Below are 25416 nucleotides of genomic sequence, written 5' to 3'. Positions count from 1 at the left end.
ACAATGTTAATGTATTTGGTCTTGGCGGAATAGATCTGCTACGCTGCTGCTGCTGAGCAAGTACAGACAGAGACTTGCTACTGCCACTACATTCACAGACATGGTGCTGTGAGCAAGTAAGACATCCACAAATAGCATATATGAAATTACCCATAGCAGATCGATACAGGTGGAGCTTGGGAAGGTGGAGGGTTTCAGAAGAACTTTGAAAGCACACAGCAAACACTGACCAACTACTTAAATGTTGAGCAGCAAGCTCATTGGCTGTAGATGTAACAGGAACCAATCAGCTAGTGCCGCATATTTAACAATGTAATTGTCAGCAGGTTGCATTAAGGACCCATCGGCCTGCACCATCTAGAGTTTCATGACAGAACTTTATGACAGAACTGTATATATTTTTATAAATTGATTTGTTGATTTGCTAACCAATAAACATTTTTTTTTTTTATTTCAGTCTGCAACTTGTCTTTTATGTTATACTCAATGCACTAGAGTTGAGACTAATTAATTCTTCTGACTTAATTTACAGCAGTATTACAACAGTATTCTCATTTTGACTCAGTCAAGCCTTTGTGCCAATGACGGCCATGTTGCTTATATCTGCAGTCTGTCGTTGATGGCAAAAGAGTAAAATGGTGCTCATTCGTCAAAGCGAAAGGTGATTTTGATAGTGCAATCTCATCATTTGCATTTTCTGCCATAGCATTAGCAGTAGAGTTGCTGCAGGGCTCAAAATAATGCTGCAAAACTTTTTGCAGATTGAGGGTTACCATACGCCAAATATCTTGGTTACCCTTGTAAACCAATGCGCTTGATCTATTTGGAGCTACATCTGAACTGAGCAGCTCCATGTGCTGTGGTGAACACAGCTATGAGCTTGATGGAGATCAAAAGCAACTTATGGCCCTCGAGGTGCAAACACTGGATGTAATCAGGCCTGACAATTGATTTTTATACATAACGGCCCAGCGCTTCTGCATCTTCCACGCGGATAAAGAGGAAATGCGCGCTCGACTGTGTGCATGGGGGGACCAGACTGAACATGCGTAAACAACGCAACCCCCCCCCCCCCAAACGCGCTGCACATGGCGGTCCGGGGCACACAGTTCTTTTCCTTCTGCTCGTTTATGTCTTCATCCTCCTCTCGCCGCATTAAACATCTGACGGCGCGGCACTAGACCTCGGATCCCGCATTGCGCGGGAGCAGATTTACGGTTTATTTCCTTGGTCAGTTGCCCTGAGCAGACTCAACAGCAAACTCTCCTGCAGAAGTCTCCTGCAACTCAGCACTGCGCTTGTTTCCCTGATGTATCAGCAATGTGTACACAGTATTGAACCGCCTGTCAGAACCTGGAGCCATTATCGGCAGAAAGGGATTTGTAACGCTCTCTCCTCAGAAGAGGCTTGGAGTCTGAAGGGTTTGATATTGATTCATGGATAGCGGCAGCGTTGAAATAGCAGGAAAAGAAAGGATGGTTGGCTGACTGTGTATGTCTCACCTTTTTGATCCCTCAATCTGCAGATTAAAGACGTCTATAAGTGAATTACATCCACCCTTAGAGAACACTGATGGACAAATATGGCCATACAGCATTTCTGAGACAGATGGTCACATGCAAATTTGATCTAGTTGCTGACACCAGAAGACAAATCGACTAGTTCTTAAGCCAATCGCCTAAAAAACAACTCAATCACCTTTTTCTTGAGTATCATATTTGACACATCAGGCTTTTATGGTTCATATAGTATGATATAGGAAAATATGGAGCGCAAAAATATGTAATTTTGTGCAGTTGCTGATATTTAAATGGCCAAAATTAGCTTCTGATAGCTTGTAATGTAAATCGGTCAGCTCTTTATAACAGTATAGTAGACTACTTACATAAAATGTGTACAAATATCAGCGGTCACTCTCCTAATATTATTTCGTAATAAGATATTTAAATGCTTAGTTTTATAATCAAAGCTCTTAAAAGTCAAATTGTACAATGACCTGATGTTTTTAGAACTACACTGGCTTTTTACTTGCTTTTCAGCAAAGTTTTGATCATGTTGATAAGACTTACAACTTTTTGTACCCCAGATTGTCTTGTTTTATGCACAAAAGAAAATTTGATTCATTGCGAACCTGGCTTTAGGGCCCGTTATGTGATAGGCTGGATAAATATCTCCCATCATGTCATATGGTACAGTGTCAGATGTGATCTGTTCCACTTTAAAGCTCTTGAAATGGTCCCTATACCTCTACGCCCGCTTTATAATGTCTGATGCATCACCTGCATCCGCTCTGTGATGAATTACGTCCACTGTGATGTGTCTGCTGTTTATCACGGTCATGTTTGTGATTCACCATCCCCTCAAACCATAATCATTCTGACATCACACACATAGATTCCGCTCGGATCCTCGGTAATCCCTCTAAACTGCCAGAGAGAGTCCGACTCCAGCTCTGCCCAACCTCACCGGTTGAGCGGTAATCCCAGCAGCCACTCTGAGAGGGAAATGTCACTGAACAGGATAGAAAAGGGGATGAATGAAAGACGGCATATTAGTGCAAGAGGAGGATTAGATGTGGATAGAGAGAAAATAGACCATTAAAAGAGCCCATGAAGAAGATTTTACCCCACACTTCTCGTGTCTGGCTCAAGTATATAGCTGCGTTCCAGTCCCTACAAAGTGTTCACTGCTTCTTGCACACTAAGCAGAGGTTAGAGGTTGACAGAAGTTGGCAGGTTATTACTTTGCAAAATAATTATTTACAATAATGTAAAGTATTATTGATAATTTTTCTATATTTTATATAATAATCCAAATATAATTAACATACCGTTTATTTGTAAGCAGTTTCATTAATAAAATTCACGTGTTGGGGCAGAAGGAAATACCCCTGCAGTGTGTCCTCCTCTTATCCGAGGAAAGGGAGGCGCGTGGTGGGAGGTGCCTGGAGGCAGAGGCTGCTGCCACCGCTAATGTCGCTAAATATTTGATGAGGACTCCATGCACTCGCCGTCATTAGTCTTGCTTGGATTATCTCAGCAGGAAAAATACATTCCGTTATCACCAAATTCATGTATGATGGTAAAGGAAGTAAGCCTATGAAACAGGATGTACATGTAACAAGATGGCCAATAAAAGCAGCTGTCAGTCATTTGTACTCGTTTCCTCGGGTGTGATTAGCTATTCACATGTCTTCCAATGTTTTCTTAGTTTTTTCTCCCTGATTTCTTGTTCTCATTCTCTTTTCCCCATTGTAATGTTTATTCATTAAGCTTTCTGGAACAGTGTGTTACCTCAGCGCTAGTGAGATTTCTGGAGATAATATTGTAAATCACACAAACTCTTCTGCATTGTGCAGCATAATATTTTAGTTGAGTCATAAATTCCGCTCAAACGTCACCAGAGTGAAACAGCAAGATATATGCGTTCATATCTATATGTAAATTGATCCAGCACAAGACCTTTTAGAAAGTTAGTCAATGAATTGCCTTTAAAAGTGATATATGGGCATCTAATCAAAATATCCAAATATATATCAGATGTACGATGTTCCACTATTATTTTATTTATGTTTACCTGGGGATCAGTAAATTTATCACATTGTTACATTACTATAATATATTGTTTAACAGAAATATTTTTATTCTTAGCAGATTTTTAGGGACTCCAATTTAATTAGTAGCAGTAAGCCATTAGAAACTGCTATTAGCAATTCTAAAAAAAAAATTAACCACATTTTATTACTAATACTGTGAAATATAAGAAGTTTAAATGGCAAAAATCCTTATTTAACCATTAGCAATTAGCGGCTAGCAATGGACCCTTTTCACAGACTGTGATAACGCGTTTTAACGGTCACCAGCATTGTAAATCCTGCAAGGTATTTTATATTTTCATTTGTAATAAAAATGTGTGTTTATATAAAACTATATATATACTATCGAATTGTACCCCACTTGTACCCAACTATGACGACTTCCGCTTCTGAGAGACCCAGAAATGTGAAAAGGGTCAATCCTGAACACAATTCATTCAATATTTGTGACCGCATTTAATAGGAATACTGGCATACAAGAAGTTTCTGTGCTGAAAATAAGTTGCGAACCATTCCAGCAGTGAGATAATCATTTCACCAGCATGTGGTTTCACACATTCATCAGGTCAGTGTTTACGTCCTGCAGTGTTTTCTGGTGGTGAGGCGCTCAAATAAAAGCCACTGTTTGAGCTCCCATCCTCCAGCCTGTTTCCTACATTCAGTTGAGCATCTGTTAGCCTTCAAATATGACGCATCGGATCCGAGCCCCCCCCCCCCCTCTTTTTAGCCGTCTGTGTCCTAGTTGTGCGTTTCTCCCTTAAATTCTTAATAGACGTTGAGAACAGCATGGAAGCCTTTCCAAGATCTCGAGCTGCCAAATGAATCAAAAATAGCTCTCCAAATGGCTTTGAATAAAAAGACAGAATACAGTATTTATTTATTTATTTATTTATTTATTTCTAAATGCTTCAGTTGTTCAACATGGCAGGAATTTGGGAGAGGCGTAAAATTTGGTGCTTTTATGAGTGTGAATCTTCATGGGGTGTTTAATTTGCATAGGCACAACTATCAGCTGCATGATTTGTACTCAATGTTGTTCTGAAAAAAGCTGCGAAAAAGGTTTTTGAAAATGTCCATAAATCACCTTTGAGGAGGAAACTGTCAGCGCTCAGTTCAACGATCGCCTGTAAATGGGGTTTAAAACGCATTTCTATTAATTAGTGAATCCAGCTGTCAGAGCGAGTTGATATAAATGAGGTTCTTCATTAGCGTCGCAGCAGTGCAGCTCAAACTGTGAGGAGCAGGATGCTGTCGTGGCATCGGGTGGCAGTGCCAAGCGCTGCTCTGAAGGGCACTGGTGTACTGAGCTCAGGGCATCTCTGTGGCATCAAGTTCAATCCACTGCAAAGCCTGGCTCTGCAGTGCATTTGCGTGAGCCAGCGAGCCCAGGATGCTTTGCAACACCCGTGCCATGCTAGACACAAGATTTATTTGCTACTGATGACATTTAAAGCCAAGTAAAAGGTTTTTGTTTTGTTTATGCATGCCATAATACGCTTTGGTTCTGAGCATGTTTGTCCACGGAGAAGCAGCTAAGATCCTGTTCTCTTAAAATTTTAATTGCCCCATGATGTACACTTGGGTTTCATTGCCAATCCTTGCTTCACTGCAGCTAATGAAGTTTATGATTATGATCATTTTCATCATTGTTTATAATGAACACACAATATGGGGGAGGCATATGGCGGAAGGAAAGCAAGAGAGAAAGAGAGAGCGAAAACGGCACCTCTCTGCTCACCACTTCCAAATTGAACCGGTGTTTACGCATTACCTAATTATTTCCTGCAGTCATTCTCTCATTAATGTGATTTTGTGTCCTTGCTTTTCTTTTGGATAACTAAAATTGGCGTTTGTATTGTAGGACTGCAGAGGGGAGCCTGGCAGTATTGCATCTTGATCCAGGGTTCATTTGAGTTCCTTCCTTGTTGTTAAAGGCTATGATCAGACAAAGAGAAAAAAAAAAGAAAAAAAATTGCTGTCAAGGTCCAAAATATCAGACAGCAGGAGTAAAGATGCATTCTGTTCAACTCAGAAAGTCAGAATTTACCGGCTAAAAACATGATGGAATATCATACATCCTGCAAGTTATTTTGGCAAAAACGACATGTATCCAAATTCAAATAAAAAAAAATGTGGACATGTATCCAAATTCAAATTCAATATTTTTTTCTAGCCAAAAATAATTTGGCTAGAAGTGGGTTACTCATAGCCGGACTATATCGGGTGAATAGTTAACCTAGACAGTGATTTTTTTTAATAGAAGTTATAGAAGATCCAACTAATTTTTTTAAAGTCAGTTTAATGTAATTTAAGTTGAAGTGACTTAAACATCCAAGTTGATTGTACTTAAAAATTTAAGGCAGCAACTTTTTTTTACAGTTTAACTTATTTTAACTAACTCCCACAGCAAGATTGCCTTTAGAACTTGCTTGCGCATTAGAGTAATTTGAGATAAATGATACCATTCTTGCATTATTGCTAAAATATGATACCAAACCCAGTGTTGTTATTGTTAGCTAAAACTATTAAAAATTAAATGTAAGGTAAATTGAAAGAAAACGTTGCCATGGCAACTAACTGAAGCAATTAAAGTTTTAAGCTCGGATAAAGCTTTTTCGGATATTACCTTTCATGTAGTGTGTAATATAGCTGTTTGTGAATGTAAAAGGTCTGCGGAGTTTCCAAAATTAAAGTGCACAATAAATGGAGTTATTATCTCTCAAAAGAAAGAACCGATTCTGAACTGCCTGAAACTAATCGTCAGTAATTCCAGTCTTTCTTCCTGCACAAACCTACATAGGTTTTAACAAATTTGCATAATGCAAGCCTATGATCTTCATTGGCTGCCAGCGAACAACGACGCCACTATTACTGTTTGTATCACTGTATATCAAGTGCTGAGGAAGATCCGGAGCTGAAATTGAGATATGGTAATATGCATATCTTTTGTTTTGCTCTAAGCAGTAGACCAATCACAGCATACTGGGTCATCTGACCAATCAGAGCAGAGTATGGTTCACGGAAAGGCGGGGTTTAGAGAGACAAAGTTGAATTGTTTTTTTGACCTTGGATGCATGTAAACCTATTGCAGGAGATCTACAAAACAAAACTAGGAACCTTTAAAATAGCTTAATAGGGGCACTTTAAGTAAATTGTTGCCTACGTAGAAAACAGCTGATTGCCGAATGAACTGAGTGGCCTTAAAGGGAGATGGCCATTTGATTAGCTAAATAAGTTGAATAAAATCTCTCTCACCCGTATTTGACCACACTCAGACTAACAGCTTCACATGCCACACAACTGACTGACACTTTACTCCAATTAATGCGTTTGTTTGTGTCTCCCTGGAGCCCAATTCAATAATCCAAGTTTAATGGCATTAGCTCTGAGGCTGTGTGGTTTGAGACTGTCAGGAAAGAGGGATGTAACCGTGCTGATATTGATGCTGCCGGAGAATGTCTCCCTGTGCTCCTCACTCCAGAGTTTCCTCACATAAACAGGATTAGAAACAGGAGCTCATTTCACCGCAGTGAGGAGATTTCCCTCATTTCACCCCTTTCCAAGCAGAAACAGAACCGGAATGGGCGTCTCACAGTGGGTTTGCATCTACAACGAGGTTGAAAAGGAGGCGAGCAGAATATAAATGCCCAGAAAAACATTTATCTCTTGACCTTTATATCACGAGTGCATCACGATAAAGTGATAAAAAGCTCAAATGTATGTTTTTTTCCTACCCAGCCATGACCAACGGGTCACAGGACACTTTGTCAGACTCGTTTCTATTTCTGTGGTGTTACAATGAGTAGCTCCGCCCACAGTAATATCGGTCCAATAATTGGTCCAAATTCCTTCTCTATATAACTGTACATTAAAGTGCCCCCCATTATGCTTTTTCAGATACTACCTTTCGTGTAATTTCAAAGATTTATTGTCTCCCGAAAGAAAGAAGTGATTCTGAACTGCCTGAAATGAATAATCAGTAATTCCAGTCTTACTTGCTGCACAAACCTACGTAGGTTTGTAACCAATTTGCATAATGCCAGCATATGATCTTCATTGGCTGCCTGTGAACAACGTCTATTTTGACCCGCCCTCAAACACTGTAGCCCAGGCCTGGAAGAGTTTGGTTCGTGTTGTCGACATGTAGAGGAAATGCTGTTTTTAGCACTGCAAAAGCTAATCTACTTTGCAAGCACTTCAAAAGGACTAAACACGGTAAAACTGACACCATCGTTACGGTTCGTATTACTGCGTATACAAGTGCTGAGGAAGCCTCCGAAGCTGAAATTCAAATATGGTAATGGACGTTTGGTTTCCAACATGCACTGTAAGCAGTAGACCAATCACAACAGACTTGGCCGTCTGACCAATCAGAGCGGAGTAGACTCTCGAAAAGGTGGGGTTTAGAGACTGAATCCTTTATTAAACCGTTTAGACACTGTGAGAAAAGAGGTGATGCTGCAATGAAAAAATTAAAGTGTTTTTTTGACCTTGGATGCATGTAAATTGACCTCCAAAACAAAATAAGAAGCTTTTAAAATAACATAATAGGGGCACTTTAAACATCAACATTTTCCTGACTGGCTGCGATTGTGTTATGGCAAGTTAAATCACCTGCTAGTAGATGCTGTAAAAAAGAAACAATTTCCTAGTAAAGATTGGCTAAAGAGTTTATATTTAACAGTGTTATTAAATTATTAGTGCTTTTAAAAATTACATTTATGGCAAAAATAATCTAAATGGAAAAATATGGAAACCGAGCATGCACAATTAAATATCTAACGTCATGTTAATCATCCTGAATGCCTGCATCGCTTATCTGATTGCTTTTTACAGAACTTTCCTTCCTATTGAGACTTTAGGCTCACATTTTAGCATCAATTTAATTTCTCAAGCTTTATTGTGCAGTGTAGCACAGAGTGCTCTATGTGTTCAACTCTCTGCGCTGTATGACATTTCAAATGACTGTAATTTATGCAGCAGCGCCCTTCACTATCCCCACAACAGCCACAAACTATACACCACACCATCCAGCAGGACGACTTCTTCGCGTCAGCTCCTTAATGCAAAGCAATAACCGAGCGGTTTGTATCAGGAGCTTTGGCAACTCCGGCAACGTGAAGAACTCACAGATTTCCCCCTGCCAAACATTCTTATGCAAATTCTACACGTTTATCAGAGGCTGTAAGACAAAGATAGAACTGAACGCAAGAGGATTGATTGAGGTAGAAGGAGACAGAGGAAGAGAGAGAGAGACTAATATGATTAAATTGTGCCAGTGTGTGTATGTGTGTGTGGAATAATCCTTCTTGCATATAATGACACGCTTTCCACTGTAACTAGACCCATACAGAATGCCATCAGCAGAAAACGAGCGGCACACACACACACACACGCGCGCTCGTGCTGAGGAAGATTGCTTTAGCGTCGGAGCATCAAAGCTCTTCTGAAGTGTTTGAAATTCACTGCTTATTAATTCAGGATGTGAAGGACTAAATTGTGGTCAGCTAATGAGACAGAAAACTGACATATTCAATGCCCGTCTCATCATTCTTTGGCTATATAGTATTTTTTTTAAGGTATCCACACACTAATCTCAGTTCTATTTTTGTTTGTTTACAGAGACAAGAATCCGGATCAGCTGGAAACATCAAACCTTCAGCTGGACAAGGTATAGTGTCACTCACTACTCTATACGTACTTGAATTGTGCATTTCGTTGGATAAAATCACGACAGAATGTTTTGCAAGTCTGCATATGTTTCTCTTTCTCTCTCTTACACATTGTAAATAATAGTTGTACAGAATGCAATATAATATATGTTTGAAGGTAAGTGGAGATTAGTAAAGAAACATGGTAATTTAATAGACAGTACAATTAAAGCAATATCTCACAAAAATGAAATGGTTATCATTTGCTCTCTTGCCGTTTTAAACCAAATTACTTTATTTTTATTTATTAAATATTACGGTAACACAATCCATTAGTTTACGTTTGTTCCATTAGTTAAAGTTCAATTAGTTAACGTTTGTTAATGCATTAGCTAACAATGAGCTATATGTTTGTTAATATGTTTATTAATCTTTGTTAGGGTTATTTGATCAAAATACAACTGTTCTTTGTTGGTTAATGTTAGCTCAGGTCTATTAAATAATCCTAACAAACACACTTTAAAAACAAAATGTTTTTAGTAAATGTTTTACAAGAGTTTTTCATTGTTAATAATGCTATCGTAACACTTAATGTAAAGTTTTACCAACATTACTTATATTTCTTATTTTGAAAAAATGAGGAACAGAATGATGGGTTACACTTTATTTGATAACACTTTATTTTACTGTGTCATTGTTACATATGTTACATGTAGTTAATATATTAATTATGCATAATTACATGCAACTAACCCTAAACCAAACCCTCATCCTTAACCTATAGTACATGTAGTTACTTAATATTACTCAGTACTTAAATATATATTTACAGTGTAACAAAAAAAACTTAAAATAAAGTGTTACCGAATGAAATTTTGAAAGTTATTATTTACTAAAATATCTCCTTTTTGAATTTAGAAAATCATGAGTTTGGAACAATGTGAGTAAATGGTGACAGAATGTTCCTTTTTAGATGAACTATTTCTTTAATAATCTTTTCATTTCATACACTCTTAGAAAAAAAGTTTCAATGAGGTTCTTTATAAAACCTTAGTGGTCTTGACACAATTTTAAAGAAATCCATATGCCAATGTCTTAAATGATTGCAAAATTCTTTCATGTTCAACAGGTTATTAAAAAAAATCTAGTAATTTTCTAGTTTACGAGACATTTAATAAAATGTAAAGTAAACATGAATTAAACCTAAATTAACAAATTAAAACTAAATTCATAAAATTATCCCATAATAGGAAGCCCTTAAAGGTTCTATATATGAAGTGCCTGATATTCAATCCAATACACAATGTTTCGTTTCCACAGACCCGTCCAAGAAGGACGTCCCCGCTGAGGACATTGACATCGACATGGGTGCCCCCGAGACGGAGAAGGCTGCCGTCGCCATCCAATCGCAGTTTAGAAAGTTCCAGAAGAAGAAGCAGACGGTGAAATCATAATCAGGCCCATGCAGGGCGTCCCTGGCCTCGTGCGGGCCCAACGCCACATTAGGGGAGGGAGTTGCATGTCAGATAAACGGCACTGTTCTCTTGTGGGGGTTATGGGTTGATTGGGGTGGGGGTGGGGGCAGATGAGAGGTGAAGAGGCAATTTGCCTTTAGCCGTCATCTGTCAGGAATAAAACGTGATATTTTGTTTCCCCCTAGTACATAGATTTTTTTAAATAAAATTATCTTTCCTTTTAAAATACTTTTGTTATTTTTTGATAAATATTACTTGTCAAGGTGTTTGAAAACATCCATCTTAAAGTGTTAAGCACTTGTGCGATAGTTTTCCCTGTGTGTAAGACCAGAAACCACAGGTATTTAATGCCAAATGATGAAGAATGTTGCTCAAGGAAAACATCCTGTACGGCATCTAAAAACTAAAATGATTAAGATTCAAACAGCCTTATTCAATCTTTCACCTCTGTTGTTGTTTTTTTGTTTGCATAGTTGAACTGATATTGTGTTTGTGATGTGTCATTATCATCTTAACCAAGTCAATGTTTTGTCAACAGTGTTGTAATATTTGTGACACCAAACAGTAGGAAATAATCATATGTGAACTGAATAAATATTAGGATTACTTCAAAGATTGATTGATTGATTATTTCAACATATTATTAATACCCTTTATGTTTTCTTTCAACACTGACTGTAACAAACAACGTTTTCCAACAATTAGCGCAAAATGCTCACTGTCTGGTAACATTTGTCGCATTCAATTTCACTGATGATTATATAGAAGCTTATTTCTGCCACAAAAGAAAAAAATCATGCTTTGGTAAATCATAATACTACCAGTTAACTTGAGTTACAGTGAGGAAAATAAGTATTTGAACACCCTGCTATTTTGCAAGTTCTCCCACTTGGAAATCATGGAGGGGTCTGAAATTGTCATCGTAGGTGCATGTCCACTGTGAGGGACATATAATCTAAAAAAAAAAATCCAGAAATCACAATATATGATTTTTTAACTATTTATTTGTATGATGCAGCTGCAAATAAGTATTTGAACACCTGTCTATCAGCTAGAATTCTGACCCTCAAAGACCTGTTAGTCTGCCTTTAAAATGTCCACCTCCACTCCATTTATTATCCTAAATTAGATGCACCTGTTTGAGGTCGTTAGCTGCATAAAGACACCTGTCCACCCCATACAATCAGTAAGAATCCAACTACTAACATGGCCAAGACCAAAGAGCTGTCCAAAGACATTAGAGACAAAATTGTACACCTCCACAAGGCTGGAAAGGGCTACGGGGAAATTGCCAAGCAGCTTGGTGAAAAAAGGTCCACTGTTGGAGCAATCATTAGAAATTGGAAGAAGCTAAACATGACTGTCAGTCTCCCTCAGACTGGGGCTCCATGCAAGATCTCACCTCGTGGGGTCTCAATGATCCTAAGAAAGGTGAGAAATCAGCCCAGAACTACACGGGAGGAGCTGGTCAATGACCTGAAAAGAGCTGGGACCACCGTTTCCAAGGTTACTGTTGGTAATACACTAAGACGTCATGGTTTGAAATCATGCATGGCACGGAAGGTTCCCCTGCTTAAACCAGGGGGAAAAATCCATATTATCTCTTAAAAATTAGAAAAAAATCCATATTATCTCTAGCCTTGGCTACCGTATATAGACCGCCTGGGCCTTACGCTGATTTCCTAAAAGAGTTTGCAGATTTTCTCTCAGATCTATTGGTCAATGTAGATAAAGCATTAATTGTTGGAGATTTTAACATACACGTAGATAATCCAAATGATGCGTTAGGGGCTGCGTTTATAGATTTATTAAATTCCTTTGGGGTCAAACAAAACGTCACCGGACCAACTCATCGTCTTAATCACACACTCGATTTAATTATATCATATGGAACCGATCCAACCGATATAGATATCATTCCACAAAGTGATGATGTCACTGACCATTACTTGGTAACTTGCATATTACGTACTGCTGTAATATGTCATGCGGCGCCGCGTTTTCGACCAGGCAGAACAATCCTTCCATCCACCATAGATAATTTCTCGAGTTGCTTGTCTGATCTGTCTCAGCTGCTGCCTGAACCCAAACAAACAGATGAACTAGAAGAACTAACAAGCACTATGAGCACCATTCTCTCTAGAACATTGGATGTTGTTGCACCCGTTAGATTAAAAAAGGTCACAGAGAAAATTAAAGCACCATGGTACAATAATACTACGCATGTTCTAAAGAGAGAAACCCGTAATTTAGAGCGTAAATGGAAACAAACTAATTTAGAGGTCTTTAGAATCGCGTGGAAAGACTGTATGTCACGTTATAAAAAGGCCCTAAAAGCGGCCAGGGCTGAGCACCTCCGCAAACTAATAGAAAACAACCAAAACAATCCTAGGTTTTTATTTAACACCGTGGCTAGACTAACAAATAAACAGACGTCACCCGAACAAAATATCCCGTTACAGTTTAGTAGTAATGATTTCATGAACTTCTTCACTGAGAAAATAGAAAACATCAGAACCACAATTGTAAACGTTCAATCCTCAATCGCACCTTATAATTCAGCCTCAATTTTCCCCCCGCAAGAACAATTACAGTGCTTTACAACTATAGAACAAAAAGAGTTAAATAAACTTATCACTTCATCTAAAACAACAACATGTTTATTAGATCCTATACCAACTAAACTACTGAAGGAAGTGTTACCTGTAGTGGAAGAGCCTCTCCTCAATATTATTAACTCGTCTTTATCTTTAGGTCATGTTCCAAGAACATTTAAACTGGCAGTTATAAAACCTCTCATTAAGAAACCACAATTAGACCCGCATAATCTAGCAAATTATAGACCCATTTCAAATCTACCTTTTATGTCTAAAATACTAGAAAAAGTTGTGTCCACTCAACTGGGCTCTTTCTTGCAAGAAAATGATATCTATGAAAAGTTTCAGTCAGGATTCAGGCCGCATCATAGCACTGAAACTGCGCTCGTTAAAATCACAAATGATTTACTCTTAGCTTCTGACCAAGGCTGCATCTCAATACTAGTTTTACTCGATCTAAGTGCTGCGTTCGATACTATAGATCATACAATACTCTTAGATCGACTACAAAATTATACTGGTGTTCAAGGACAAGCATTAAGCTGGTTTAGATCATACTTATCAGACCGCTACCATTTTGTCTATTTAAATGGAGAAAAATCGATCATAATTCCAGTAAACTATGGAGTGCCGCAGGGATCTGTGTTGGGCCCTCTGTTATTCTCAATATATATGCTGCCACTTGGAAATATTATAAGGAAACATGGAATTAGTTTCCATTGTTATGCTGATGACACTCAAATATATATTTCATCACGGCCGGATGAAAACGCTAAATTATCCAAATTGACAGAGTGTGTTAAAGATATAAAAGATTGGATGACGCGTAATTTTCTATTATTAAATCCAGACAAGACAGAGGTAATACTTATCGGTTCAAAAAACCGCCCACAAAACCTCTCACAATACAACTTTGACATCATAGGATGTCCTGTTACTTTATCCTCTACAGTAAAAGACCTGGGTGTTATACTCGATTGTAACCTGTCTTTTGAAAATCATATTTCGTATGTTACAAAAACAGCCTTTTTCCACCTTAGAAACATTGCTAAGCTACGTAATATGCTATCAGTTTCTGATGCAGAAAAGTTAGTTCATGCATTCATGACCTCGAGACTAGATTACTGTAATGCTTTATTAGCCGGTTGTCCTGCATCCTCAATAAACAAGCTACAGTTAGTCCAAAATGCAGCCGCTAGAGTTCTTACTAGATCAAGAAAATATGATCATATAACACCGATTTTATCATCACTACATTGGCTACCTATAAAGTTCCGTATTAATTATAAGGTATTGCTACTGACTTATAAAGCCCTAAACGGCTTAGCTCCAGTCTATTTAACGGATCTTCTATCACCCTATAATCCATCGCGCTCTTTAAGATCAATAAATTTAAGGCTTTTGGTCATACCTAGGATATCCAGATCAACCAAAGGAGGGAGAGCATTTTCACATTTGGCTCCAAAACTCTGGAATAGTCTTCCTGATACTGTTCGTTGCTCGGACTCACTCTCCCAGTTTAAAACTAGATTAAAGACGCATCTTTTCAGCCAGGCATTCATATAATATTGTTAATCTCACAGTTTCAAACTACAATCCGGCCTCTAGTTCATAAATGCCAGAGGAGAACTGGCCCCCGACTGAGCCTGGGTTCTCCCAAGGTTTTTTTTTCTCCATTAGGTCACTTGATGGAGTTTTAGGACACCATTAGGTCACTTGATGGAGTTTTTCGGTTCCTTGCCACTGTTGCCTTTGGCTTGCTCAGTTGGGGATATTTTGGGGATATTTAATTTTATTCTATCAATCAATAAATTCCACTAGAAACAAACTTTGTTGTATTATTTTATTTTAATACTGTGAAGCTGCTTTGATACAATCTGTATTGTGAAAAGCGCTATACAAATATACTTGATTTGATTTGATTTGATTTAAACCAGCACATGTCAAGGCCCGTCTTAAGTTTGCCAATGACCATTTGGATGATCCAGAGGAGTCATGGGAGAAAGTCATGTGGTCAGATGAGACCAAAATAGAACTTTTTGGTCATAATTCCACTAAATGTGTTTGGAGGAAGAAGAATGATGAGTACCATCCCAAGAACACCATCCCTACTGTGAAGCATGGGGGTGGTAGCATCATGCTTTGGGGGTGTTTTTCTGCACATGGGACAGGGCGACTGCACTGTATTAAGGAGAGGATGACCGGGGCCATGTATTGTGAGATTTTGGGGAACAACCTCCTTCCCTCAGTTAGAGCATTGAAGATGGGTTGAGGCTGGGTCTTCCAACATGACAATGACCCGAAGCACACAGCCAGGATAACCAAGGAGTGGCTCTGTAAGAAGCATATCAAGGTTCTGGCGTGGCCTAGCCAGTCTCCAGACCTAAACCCAATAGAGAATCTTTGGAGGGAGCTCAAACTCCGTGTTTCTCAGCGACAGCCCAGAAACCTGACTGATCTAGAGAAGATCTGTGTGGAGGAGTGGGCCAAAATCCCTCCTGCAGTGTGTGCAAACCTGGTGAAAAACTACAGGAAACGTTTGACCTCTGTAATTGCAAACAAAGGCTACTGTACCAAATATTAACATTGATTTTCTCAGGTGTTCAAATACTTATTTGCAGCTGTATCATACAAATAAATAGTTAAAAAATCATACATTGTGATTTCTGGATTTTTTTTTTTTAGATTATGTCTCTCACAGTGGACATGCACCTACGATGACAATTTCAGACCCCTCCATGATTTCTAAGTGGGAGAACTTGCAAAATAGCAGGGTGTTCAAATACTTATTTTCCTCACTGTATATTATCAGATTAATTTTTAAAGTAACGAGTAAAGTAACGCATTAACGCATTTAAAGTAACGAGTAAAGTTACTTTTCAAGTACAAGTTACATTGTTTCAAGTTACATTGTTTCCCTATTTATTGCCCTCTACTGTACAGGTGTGGATTTGCATTTCATTCAGCCTCCCTTTTGGTGTGAAAAAGCCTTTACACTCACCAAAAATAGTACTTTTGTTTTTTGTTATTAAAAAACTAGCAAGAAAGCCTAGCCCAAGTACTCTCTTTTTTAGAGAGTAAAGCAATATTGTAACACGTTACTTTTAAAAGTAACTTACCCCAACACTGCATTCTACAGGTGAGTCATAATTATGACTTACTAAATTGAAATGTTGACATTTGCGATGAATTCTTAATAGATAAGATAGTAAACTATCTTTTATACTATTCTAACATCTAAACCTTCCTTCCCTTTTTAGGCCTAACAATTCTAACACTCTGAAACACAACGTACCAAAACGTTCTTTGTCTATTTGTGTTATGGAAAATTCTCAAGTGCTGACCATGACAAAACCACAAATATACTGTCTTTATTATTTCATGATATATTGAGTAATCAACTGCCAGCAACAGAGGGTAAAAAGGTGGGGGCTTACTTTTACCAATTCAACCAATCATATTGATAGAAGGTGACGTGAGTTAAGTCATGAGTTAGTGACGATGATATTATTTGTTGTGTTTGTATTTGTCCCATAAAACCTGATGTATTCTTCCTTTGGGGTGGGATTCTTTCTGAAATTTGTCTGAGATCCTCCGGCCGTGCTTCTTCTTGGGGGAGATTCTCTGAGAATTGCTCGGGATCTCTCCCGGCCGTGATTAAATCATTTGAAGGACATTTGCTGAAGTCTGTTTATTATTGCTGCAAAGCAAGTTAGTTAGGAAAGCAAGTTAGTTAGGGGAACAAGTTAAGGCAAGGAACTCAAAGCCAGTTGTCGACTGTAGACGCAAGAGCTAGAGTATAAAGATTATTGGGTGTCGATTGTAGACGCCCCAGATATATTTATTAAGTGTCGATTGTAGACGCTTTGGTGTTGACTGGAGACGGCCCAGGTAAATGTATTTATAAAGTGTTGACTGTAGACGCTTGGGTGTCGACTGGAGACTCCCCAGGTAATTAGGTTCCAGGAACGTAGTTAGGTTTAGGGACAATCTACCACACATTCAAAGTCAAAATAATGGCAAAGTCAATTATGACATACTAAATCAAAATTGATAAAAAGTCTAAATTATGACATGCTAAAGCATAATTATGATAAAAAGTCAAAATTATCAGACATCATGACTAAGTTCTCTCTCTCATGTAGCTTTGGAAAGTCTGATTTGTCCTGTTCAATCGGTTCTTTCAGACGGTTCTGAATGAATAGATCCTAAAATATTCAGTGATTCAAGTACGTAGCATTTCAGCCATTTTTGAATCAGTAAGTCTTAGACTCAGTTTAGGACACTTAGGACATAGTTCTTAGTCATATTTAGTGAAAATTCAGGAAATTGATAAATTCTTTGATTTCCATTCTTAAAGAAATAGACAATCTCCATTCTTCGGTCTCCTGTCTCTTCTGGCGATTACATATGCTTGGTGATCTCTTAGAAGCTAATCTGAAACAAGTTCCTCGGGCAGTACCTTCATTCAAAATGCTATCTGTTAAGTCATCGATTGGGTAAGGAGGCAGCTACTTCTGTTTCAGACACAGCCATTGTGTGATGAATACATTGGATCCCAATCTTGGTTTATTGATCTGTGAAAGTGATTCGCACTCACTTAAAATAGAGAAGCCCATCTCATCAACAGCTTGCTAACCACCACAATCTTATAAAATGCTGTGTTTGACTCTATTATGGTGTCGTTCTGGTGTGTGCAAACGCTGAGCTCTGTGAGTCATGTATATGATGCTTCAAAGAGGCTCAGAGAAAATCCCCCTCATGGGTCTAATTACGGGAGTTTTTCTGTTCAGAACCACATGCTGAGGTCTGACAGGTTCATTAGGTTTGCGCTGGGAGGGGGAGATACACTCTGATGTACCATGGAAAGAAAAGAAAACACTGAGGGATTCATTCTGATCCAAAGCTATTGCTCACACTGAAAAACACTGAGATACAATTTGTATCAATCTGTATTGTTCACTTCCAAACTGTAAAATACAAACTGAAAATAACGTGAGCAGCCTGTGTACACAAAACTGGATCAGTTTTGCAGGTCCAGATACAAAAGTATTACTTCTACTGTTTCTGAATATCCCACAAGTGCTTGACTTGATCTTCAATTTCCAGTGTGGCTAATGAACAGGAAGTAATAGGCTCTTAGCCTTGATTTTACCTCATGAAGCTACAGTACGTTCCAAATAGCATACTAGCAGACTACTCTCATTTTACCTGCAGTACACAGTATGCAACTATTTTATATAAAGAGATGACCTGTAGTATTACATTTGTCAAAATGTGCAGTATACAACAATTTACTTAATGAAACATTGTATCCCATTATGCAATGAGCTCAACTTGACCTTTTCCATTTTTTAAAGGAATTCACCCATAAATTTAAATTGTCATCATTTACTCACCCGCATGTTGTTTCAAACCTCGATCTCCGTTTATCGTCAAAACACAAATGAAGATATTTTTAATGAAATCTGAGAGATTTCTGTCCCTACCATCGACAGCAACATAGTGTCGGCCCAGATCCGGCCCACATCTGGTTCACGTGGAATCCACATGACCCAGATGTGGCCCGGATCTAGGCCAACACTATGTTGATGTCTGGGAGTCTGTTCACCCAAAACTCTGATGCTTCAAAACGTTCATAAAGAGATTGTAAAATAACTCCATATATCGAGCGGTTTAATTCAAGTCTTCTGAAGAGACACGACACGATCACTTTACATGATGAACAGATTTAACTGAGGCTTTTATTCACTTATAAACAGCTAACATACATAGTAGTGATAGGGAGTTTGGATCATTTTACTGACTCGGATCTTTGAGTCTTGTTCAGCAAAATTAACAAATCTTTTTTTTAAGTAATTTTGTTCATTTCAGCAGAATATAATTGAAATGTTAACTTAAGCAAATGTTGATCACATTTAGAATAAGAAAAAATGTGCAGAAAATAGTGCAGACAAGGCCAAGTTGTTCATTCATCACGTCACATCCCCAGGCTGAGGCTATGCAGTCTGTACTGGTAACGGAAATGATTAGTTTACCTCTTGAGTGTTTAGGTCTGATGCCCTGTCCAAATACCCACAATTGCAGTCTTTGCACTTGACCACTTGTCTACTTACATGACGTATTTCCTGTGCTTGGCCCAAGTATTCAAGTAGCCGTGAAGACTGCAATTGTGTGTAGAACTTTTGATTACCCAATGGGACACAGTTATAGTCTTGCAAAAAATGTGTTTACAGAGCTTTTTTTTTTATATTATTTTCAATACTTTAAAAAAAAAACATTTTAAAATAAACTTCTAAGTTCAGTAGTCGCTATGTAACTAACAGAAGACACAATTTTAAAATTTTGGTGCTTCTAATTAAGTGATAAAAAGCAGTTCCAAATGTTGTACAAAACATCTTTGGACCAATAAAATGTGCAACACTATGTTTTACTACCAAATTATATGTAATATCTAATTAGCCTAATAACTTACAGTGGAATGTTTTTCTCGACTTCTCGCAATTTCGGGGCACGTGAGTTCCTGAACATAATTGTCAGGTTTGGCATAGACGAAGCAGACAGAATGGTAAGTTAAATGCTTTAATTTGCAGAATGGATCGGTACAGCGCAACAGGTGAGTAAACAGTAAGTTAAATTTCAGAAGATAGCTTAACTGAAGTGTAACCAAGTCTCTCTCTGTCTCTGTCTCTGTCTCTGTCTGTCTCTGTCTGTCTCTGTCTCTGTCTGTGTCTCTGTCTGTGTCTCTGTCTGTGTCTCTGTCTGTGTCTCTCTCTCTCTCTCTCTCTCTCTCTCTCTCTCTCTCTCTCTCTCTCTCTCTCTCTCTCTCTCTCTCTCTCTCTCTCTCTCTCTCTCTCTCTCTCTCTCTCTCTCTCTCTCTCTCTCTCTCTCTCTCTCTCAGTTGATGATGAAGGAGTCCCTTAGAAGACGGAATGGTGACTGGCTGAGAAGATCGGGATCGAAGGTAGGTATACAGGTAAGTATGGCAGAGAGTCTGTGTCATGTATAGACAAGATCAGACAATGACTGAATGTTTGTAGCAGGTATATATGGGTGAACTGATGATGAGGTCCAGGTGACGGTGATTAGGTGATCAGGTGACAATGAGCGTGTGAATGACTGAGTGGGCGGAGTGAGGGAATGAGTGGAAGGAGATGGTGATGGAATCCTGACAATAATGCATGATATGAAATGCTTAGCCTTGAATAACGCTTGGGAGTGAATGGAACCATAGATTTTGAAGCCCAAAAAAGCTCTAACCCGATGCATGACGTAATGACTAACGCGGAAGTGCAGAGGATAAAGAAAAACAAAACAATGGTCACGAATTCAAAGTCTGAAATGAGAATTTTTATTGAGAAATGTTGGAGGATTTCAGTATAAGAGAAGAGGAGCTTGAATTTGTTGCCCAGCCCTATTTGTTTAAACGGCAAGAGGCGTCTACTCTCACCTAAGCTTAAGCTACTACATCCTATGTCGGGTCAGAGGTCACTCTGTTCCACTGGAACCAGGGGGCCAATGTTTCGGAAAACACTGAAGCTTCCCTGGGCGCTGCCACTGATTAGCAGACCATCACCTGCTGTTAGCATTCCATTCATTTTGGCGTCACTTTGACAGCGAATAACTTTACATCTGAGGCGTTTAAAGACTCCATTTGTCCATTATTTATTTCTAAAGAAACACGAAAATGTAGAAAAGGCTCCATTACCTTGTACCTTACATTATGGCCCCGTAGAAGCAGTTTTTTTAAAAATAGGCTAACGATTGCGTCATAACCACGCGACTCTCTGTCGCACAGTAGAGAAATTACCGTATGGACAGGAGGAGAAGCTCGCGGGCAATCGGGGGGACATGGAGGCAAAATGACAAAATAATTAATCAGAATACTTAGCAAAAGTTTCTCCTGCTCCTAGCTCATGGACAGCTCCTACTCACACTCTATGTCTCTGCAAGTTTCGGAAGGGAATGCTTCAGAATTCTCTTGGCACAGCTACTAGAAGACAGACGGGTTGCTCAAGTCACATCTACGTCGTCAAGCTCAGTTTGAGTCTACGCAGAACGGTCAGCCATCAGGAAGTGAGTGCTTCAAATTGACTTCACTTTTCTCCGTTGAATCCAGTGGTGTCGCTGTGTCCATTTATTTTACTGTCTATGGCTGGAACTCGACTCGCGTACGGCCGTTACCGGAAGCCAGGGAAAATAATTTATAAAGTTATAAATATGCATATTTGGTAACACTTTATTTTGATGGTCCCTTTTGAACATTCTGTTGACTATAAGTAACTTTGCAACTACGTCAACTAACTCTCATTAGAGTATTAGTGTACTGTCTGCTTAATTTCTGCTAACTCTTTATTGTGATGGTCCTCCAACAGACACTCTACTGACTATAAGTAACTTTGCAACTACATGTCAACTTATTCTAACCCTAACCCTACCAGTCTACTAATACTCTACTAATACTCTAATGAGAGTTAGTAGACATGTAGGTGCAATGTTACTTCTAGACAACAGAATGTGTTAAAGGGACCATCAAAATAAAGTGAAACCGCATATTTTTCTTACAAAAACGCATTGTTTCGCTACAGAAGGACTTTATTAACACCCTGGAGCCATATGGATTACTTTTATGATCGATGGATGCACTTTTTTGGGCTTCAAAATCTAAATACCATTTACTCCCATTATAAAGCTTGGAAGAGCCAGATTTAAATATATATATATAACTCAGATTGTTTGGCTGAGAAAAGAAAGCCATATACACCTAGGATGGCTTGAGGGTGTGTCAATTATGGGATCATTTTAATTTTGGGGTAAACTATTCTTTTAATTTAGCATGCATTCTCAACCAAGGAACTCTGACTGTTCTCTTGATCGTGATGCCATCAGTGTCGTGTTGCTGACATCTGTGTTTCTGAGGGAGATCAGAATTCAGCACACTGCAGCTTTATTTATGACGGTTGTTAATAACAGCTGAGCGAGACCGTCTATAAACGTGCCAGCGACGCTTAATTTGTTGCGCACTTCATACGAAGATGGAGAATATAGTTGTCACAATGACTAACGTGTTCCCCCGTTACCCACCGAGCTGATATAGCACTAGAAAACCAATTTCTGTCCAAGTGCTCCAGGAAGAGCGACTGTCTCCAGCTCGTCACTGAGAGCCTCTGAATCAATACGGCAATTTAAGAGAGTTGCCCGCGCTCTTTGAAGGCCGTGCGGGAATTCACTCTTCAAACGACTGACTGAGAGGTACAGTACGGCGGTCCAGGGGGGCTCAACAAAGAGAAATGGCAAACAAAAGATGAAAACAATGCAATTAATTGAGTTTAATTAAGTTACTTTAAGTTAGAGTTTGTAATCCTAAAGTCCGGAAGAGAATTAACATTAGGAAGAGTGACCATACAGTGACCAATAGACCAATTTATATATGCATTTAAAGATAATTCTGCTGTGTTATAGCTTAGCTTCTTGTGTTGCAAACAATTTTCATGTCGCTAATACAAAACTTTTGTGTTGCCATCACAAAAAAAGCTATTATTTCCACTCTGTTGTAACCAATTTGTGGCTTATTTCTGTTGCACTTCCATTGTGTTGTGGACTATTTGTGTTGTGGTTTAAATTAGTTGCATTGTGGACTATTTGTTACTTTTGTTTGCATTGCTAATTTTCTGCTGTTACCCCCCTGGGCCACAATAGCTGAGGAGAAGAACACGGACAAGAAAAGGAAAGTTTTGTTTCCTGTCAGGAGGATGTGTGGTTCTACTTTCATTGTGTTCCTGCTGAGCTCTCTGCCTCTCATTTAAGTATGATTTCCAAAACCAAATGTTTCTAGTAGGCATAATCATCCAAATGATCTGATAAACGGTGATTCTGTCTTTGCTGTGATTAAAGCAATAGTTCACCCTAAATGAAAATCATTTACTCACCCTCATTTCATTCCAAACCCTGTATGACATTCTTTGTACTGTGCAACATAAAAGGAGAAATTTTTGAAGGTTTGTAATGATATAAATGGGGTGAATTATTAATTGAAGTTCTCAGGAATCCCATCTCTGTTTAGATATTAAGCTGTTCATTTCCACCGTTCATCACACAAGCTCGGATCCCTTTATATCCCACAGCAAAATGACAAGCGTTAACCAAACTGCCAGATTCGTTAGGGGATCAACCTTTTATTAGTCGACAGGATTATCATGGAAAATCTTTTCTGGAGTGTCACAACTGTGAGCACTCTGTCAAAGAAAAGGGGAAAAAAAGGTGAGAAAAAAAACATTTGTAAATGAGTATAGTGAGGACAATAGATTTATCTAATCAAATATAGTGAAATATCATCTCAATTCTTCATCACAACTCTCCCTGCTAGACAGTTTGGTGCAGAGCGGCTACAATAACAACTGCCACCATACGCCCATAATCATATAGAACTGCTCGTGGTTCTTTATTAATATTATCATAATTGTTATTCTTTTAGGGGATCTCTTTAGATTGTCTCAGTTTTCCCTGTAGTGCAGCATCTCTGCAATGCAGCAAAAATAAATCTAATGAAGACAAGAGAGAGCGTGCCCTAGAAGACACCTTTCTAGTGCACTACATAGGGGGTGAAAGAGTCACACCGTCAGTGCAGTAGGTGATCCAATCTCCCCCCATGCAGCGTGCTATATCAACCCTTGCTTCCACTGCAGCTGATTTACACCTGAATCTGTCATTTCATTCGCTCCGGCTCTCAGGAGCTCACTTCATGGGTGAGATACAGTACAGTTGAAAGCAAACGTGGTTCATGGATTTTCATATTGCACCATTAGAGAATGGAACACAAATAATTATCAATCATGACTTGCTTTTCTAGGTTAAACAAGATATGTGCAAACATGACTAAAGGACTTTATTAATCAAATCAAAAAATTTCCCTGTAATACCCACAAATAAAAAAAAAATCTCATTTTATATATATATTTTTTTTATATATTTATACTCATAAGAATACGAAATCTTCACATTTGATTATTTTTGTAGTCAAAAGATTCTGGGCTGGACCCACGGTCATCATACTGTCATCTTCTTAAATCGGTTCGTTCTCATGCACTCCCAGGAAACGGTGACAACTTTGGACCAATGGAAATCACTCTCACGCTTTATCTCAAACTAATTACACAAAGAAATTTCAGTAAAAAAGAAAAAATTCAAATGGGTTCCCAGTCATTAGTTTGTGCACACTAACTGCTAAAATAAGTAAATTAGTAAATCATCATAGTCATCGTAATTATTAATAATAATAAAATCATTTTGGCAATCTCTTGGTGTGGAGTCGTCTTTAAGAAGTGAATTCACTGTTTAAAAAAGCTTAAAATAAAGAAACTGTTAGGAGTAGAAGTGGAAATATATATACAACCGCGCATGAAGAGTTCGCTTTTTGCTCTTGCTGTTTTATTTTCGTCCGGTCTTTGTTATACCAGTGTGTAGGACTTTGCGTAGGGATTGTTGTTCTGTTTTAAGTGTCCTCTGGAGTCCAGCAGTGATTCCTGGGAGGTGCTGATTTTGGCAGCCTGTGCCAAGTCTGTTCCGGCCTCTCTCTGCGGAAGCGTGGAGGCTGTGCCCGGCTGCCACTGCTGCACGTCCCTGCTGGTCGGCACCTCCATTGGCGTCGGCTCCAGCAGGCCGGGGCGCTTCAGTGAACGGGTCTTCTGCGGCTCCAAACAGGCCTGGCCCATCGCCGCCTCACGGGACGTTCCCGACACACCCCGGTTCAAAAGAAAGTCCATCCGCAGGTACGGAGGCAGGTGGACGAGCTCCCCTCCTGCAAGAAAAAGAAACTTTTTCAATGTTTCAAAAGGCAATTGAACTTTGATTGCATATTTCGGTCACACTTTACATTAGGGTCCAATTCTCACTATTAACTAAGACTTTAAAAACGACGACTTTTGCCTCAGTAAACTCCTAATTACTGCTTATTAATAGTAAGGTAGTTTTTAAGTTTAGGTATTGGGTAGGATTAGGGATGTAGAATATGGTCATGTACTTATAAAATGTACTAATAAACAGCTAATATCCTAGTAATATGCATGCTAATAAGCAACCAGTTAACAGTGAGAATTGGA

The 25416-nt window shown here is 38.7% G+C and overlaps 3 protein-coding genes across 7 annotated transcripts in view; 2 read left to right on the top strand and 1 right to left on the bottom strand.

Moving 5' to 3' along the window:
- The window catches only part of pcp4a (Purkinje cell protein 4a), a 15463-nt gene extending 4129 nt beyond the window's left edge, over positions 1-11334 (top strand). Inside the window, exons 2-3 of the mRNA XM_084105208.1 lie at positions 9218-9266; positions 10567-11334. Coding sequence (XP_083961334.1) covers positions 9218-9266; positions 10567-10700 — 183 coding nt within the window. The 3' untranslated portion in view covers positions 10701-11334. The remainder of the gene's footprint in view (positions 1-9217; positions 9267-10566) is intronic.
- rps25 (ribosomal protein S25) overlaps positions 1-25416 on the top strand; it is a 160749-nt gene that overhangs the window by 51853 nt on the left and 83480 nt on the right. The gene's annotated exons all lie outside the window — the stretch shown is intronic.
- dscama (Down syndrome cell adhesion molecule a) overlaps positions 23470-25416 on the bottom strand; it is a 75880-nt gene continuing 73933 nt past the window's right edge. For all 5 annotated transcript variants that reach the window (XM_084104713.1, XM_084104714.1, XM_084104715.1 and 2 more), the window contains one exon: positions 23470-25115. In XM_084104713.1, the coding sequence (XP_083960839.1) occupies positions 24766-25115 (350 nt within the window). In that variant the 3' untranslated portion in view covers positions 23470-24765. The remainder of the gene's footprint in view (positions 25116-25416) is intronic.

This window comes from Abramis brama (genome assembly GCF_963993115.1).
Source record: "Abramis brama genome assembly, chromosome: 25".
Lineage (NCBI taxonomy): Eukaryota > Metazoa > Chordata > Actinopteri > Cypriniformes > Leuciscidae > Abramis > Abramis brama.
The sequence above is the reverse complement of the archived record's forward strand: the minus strand, read 5'-3'. Positions and strand labels throughout refer to the sequence as shown.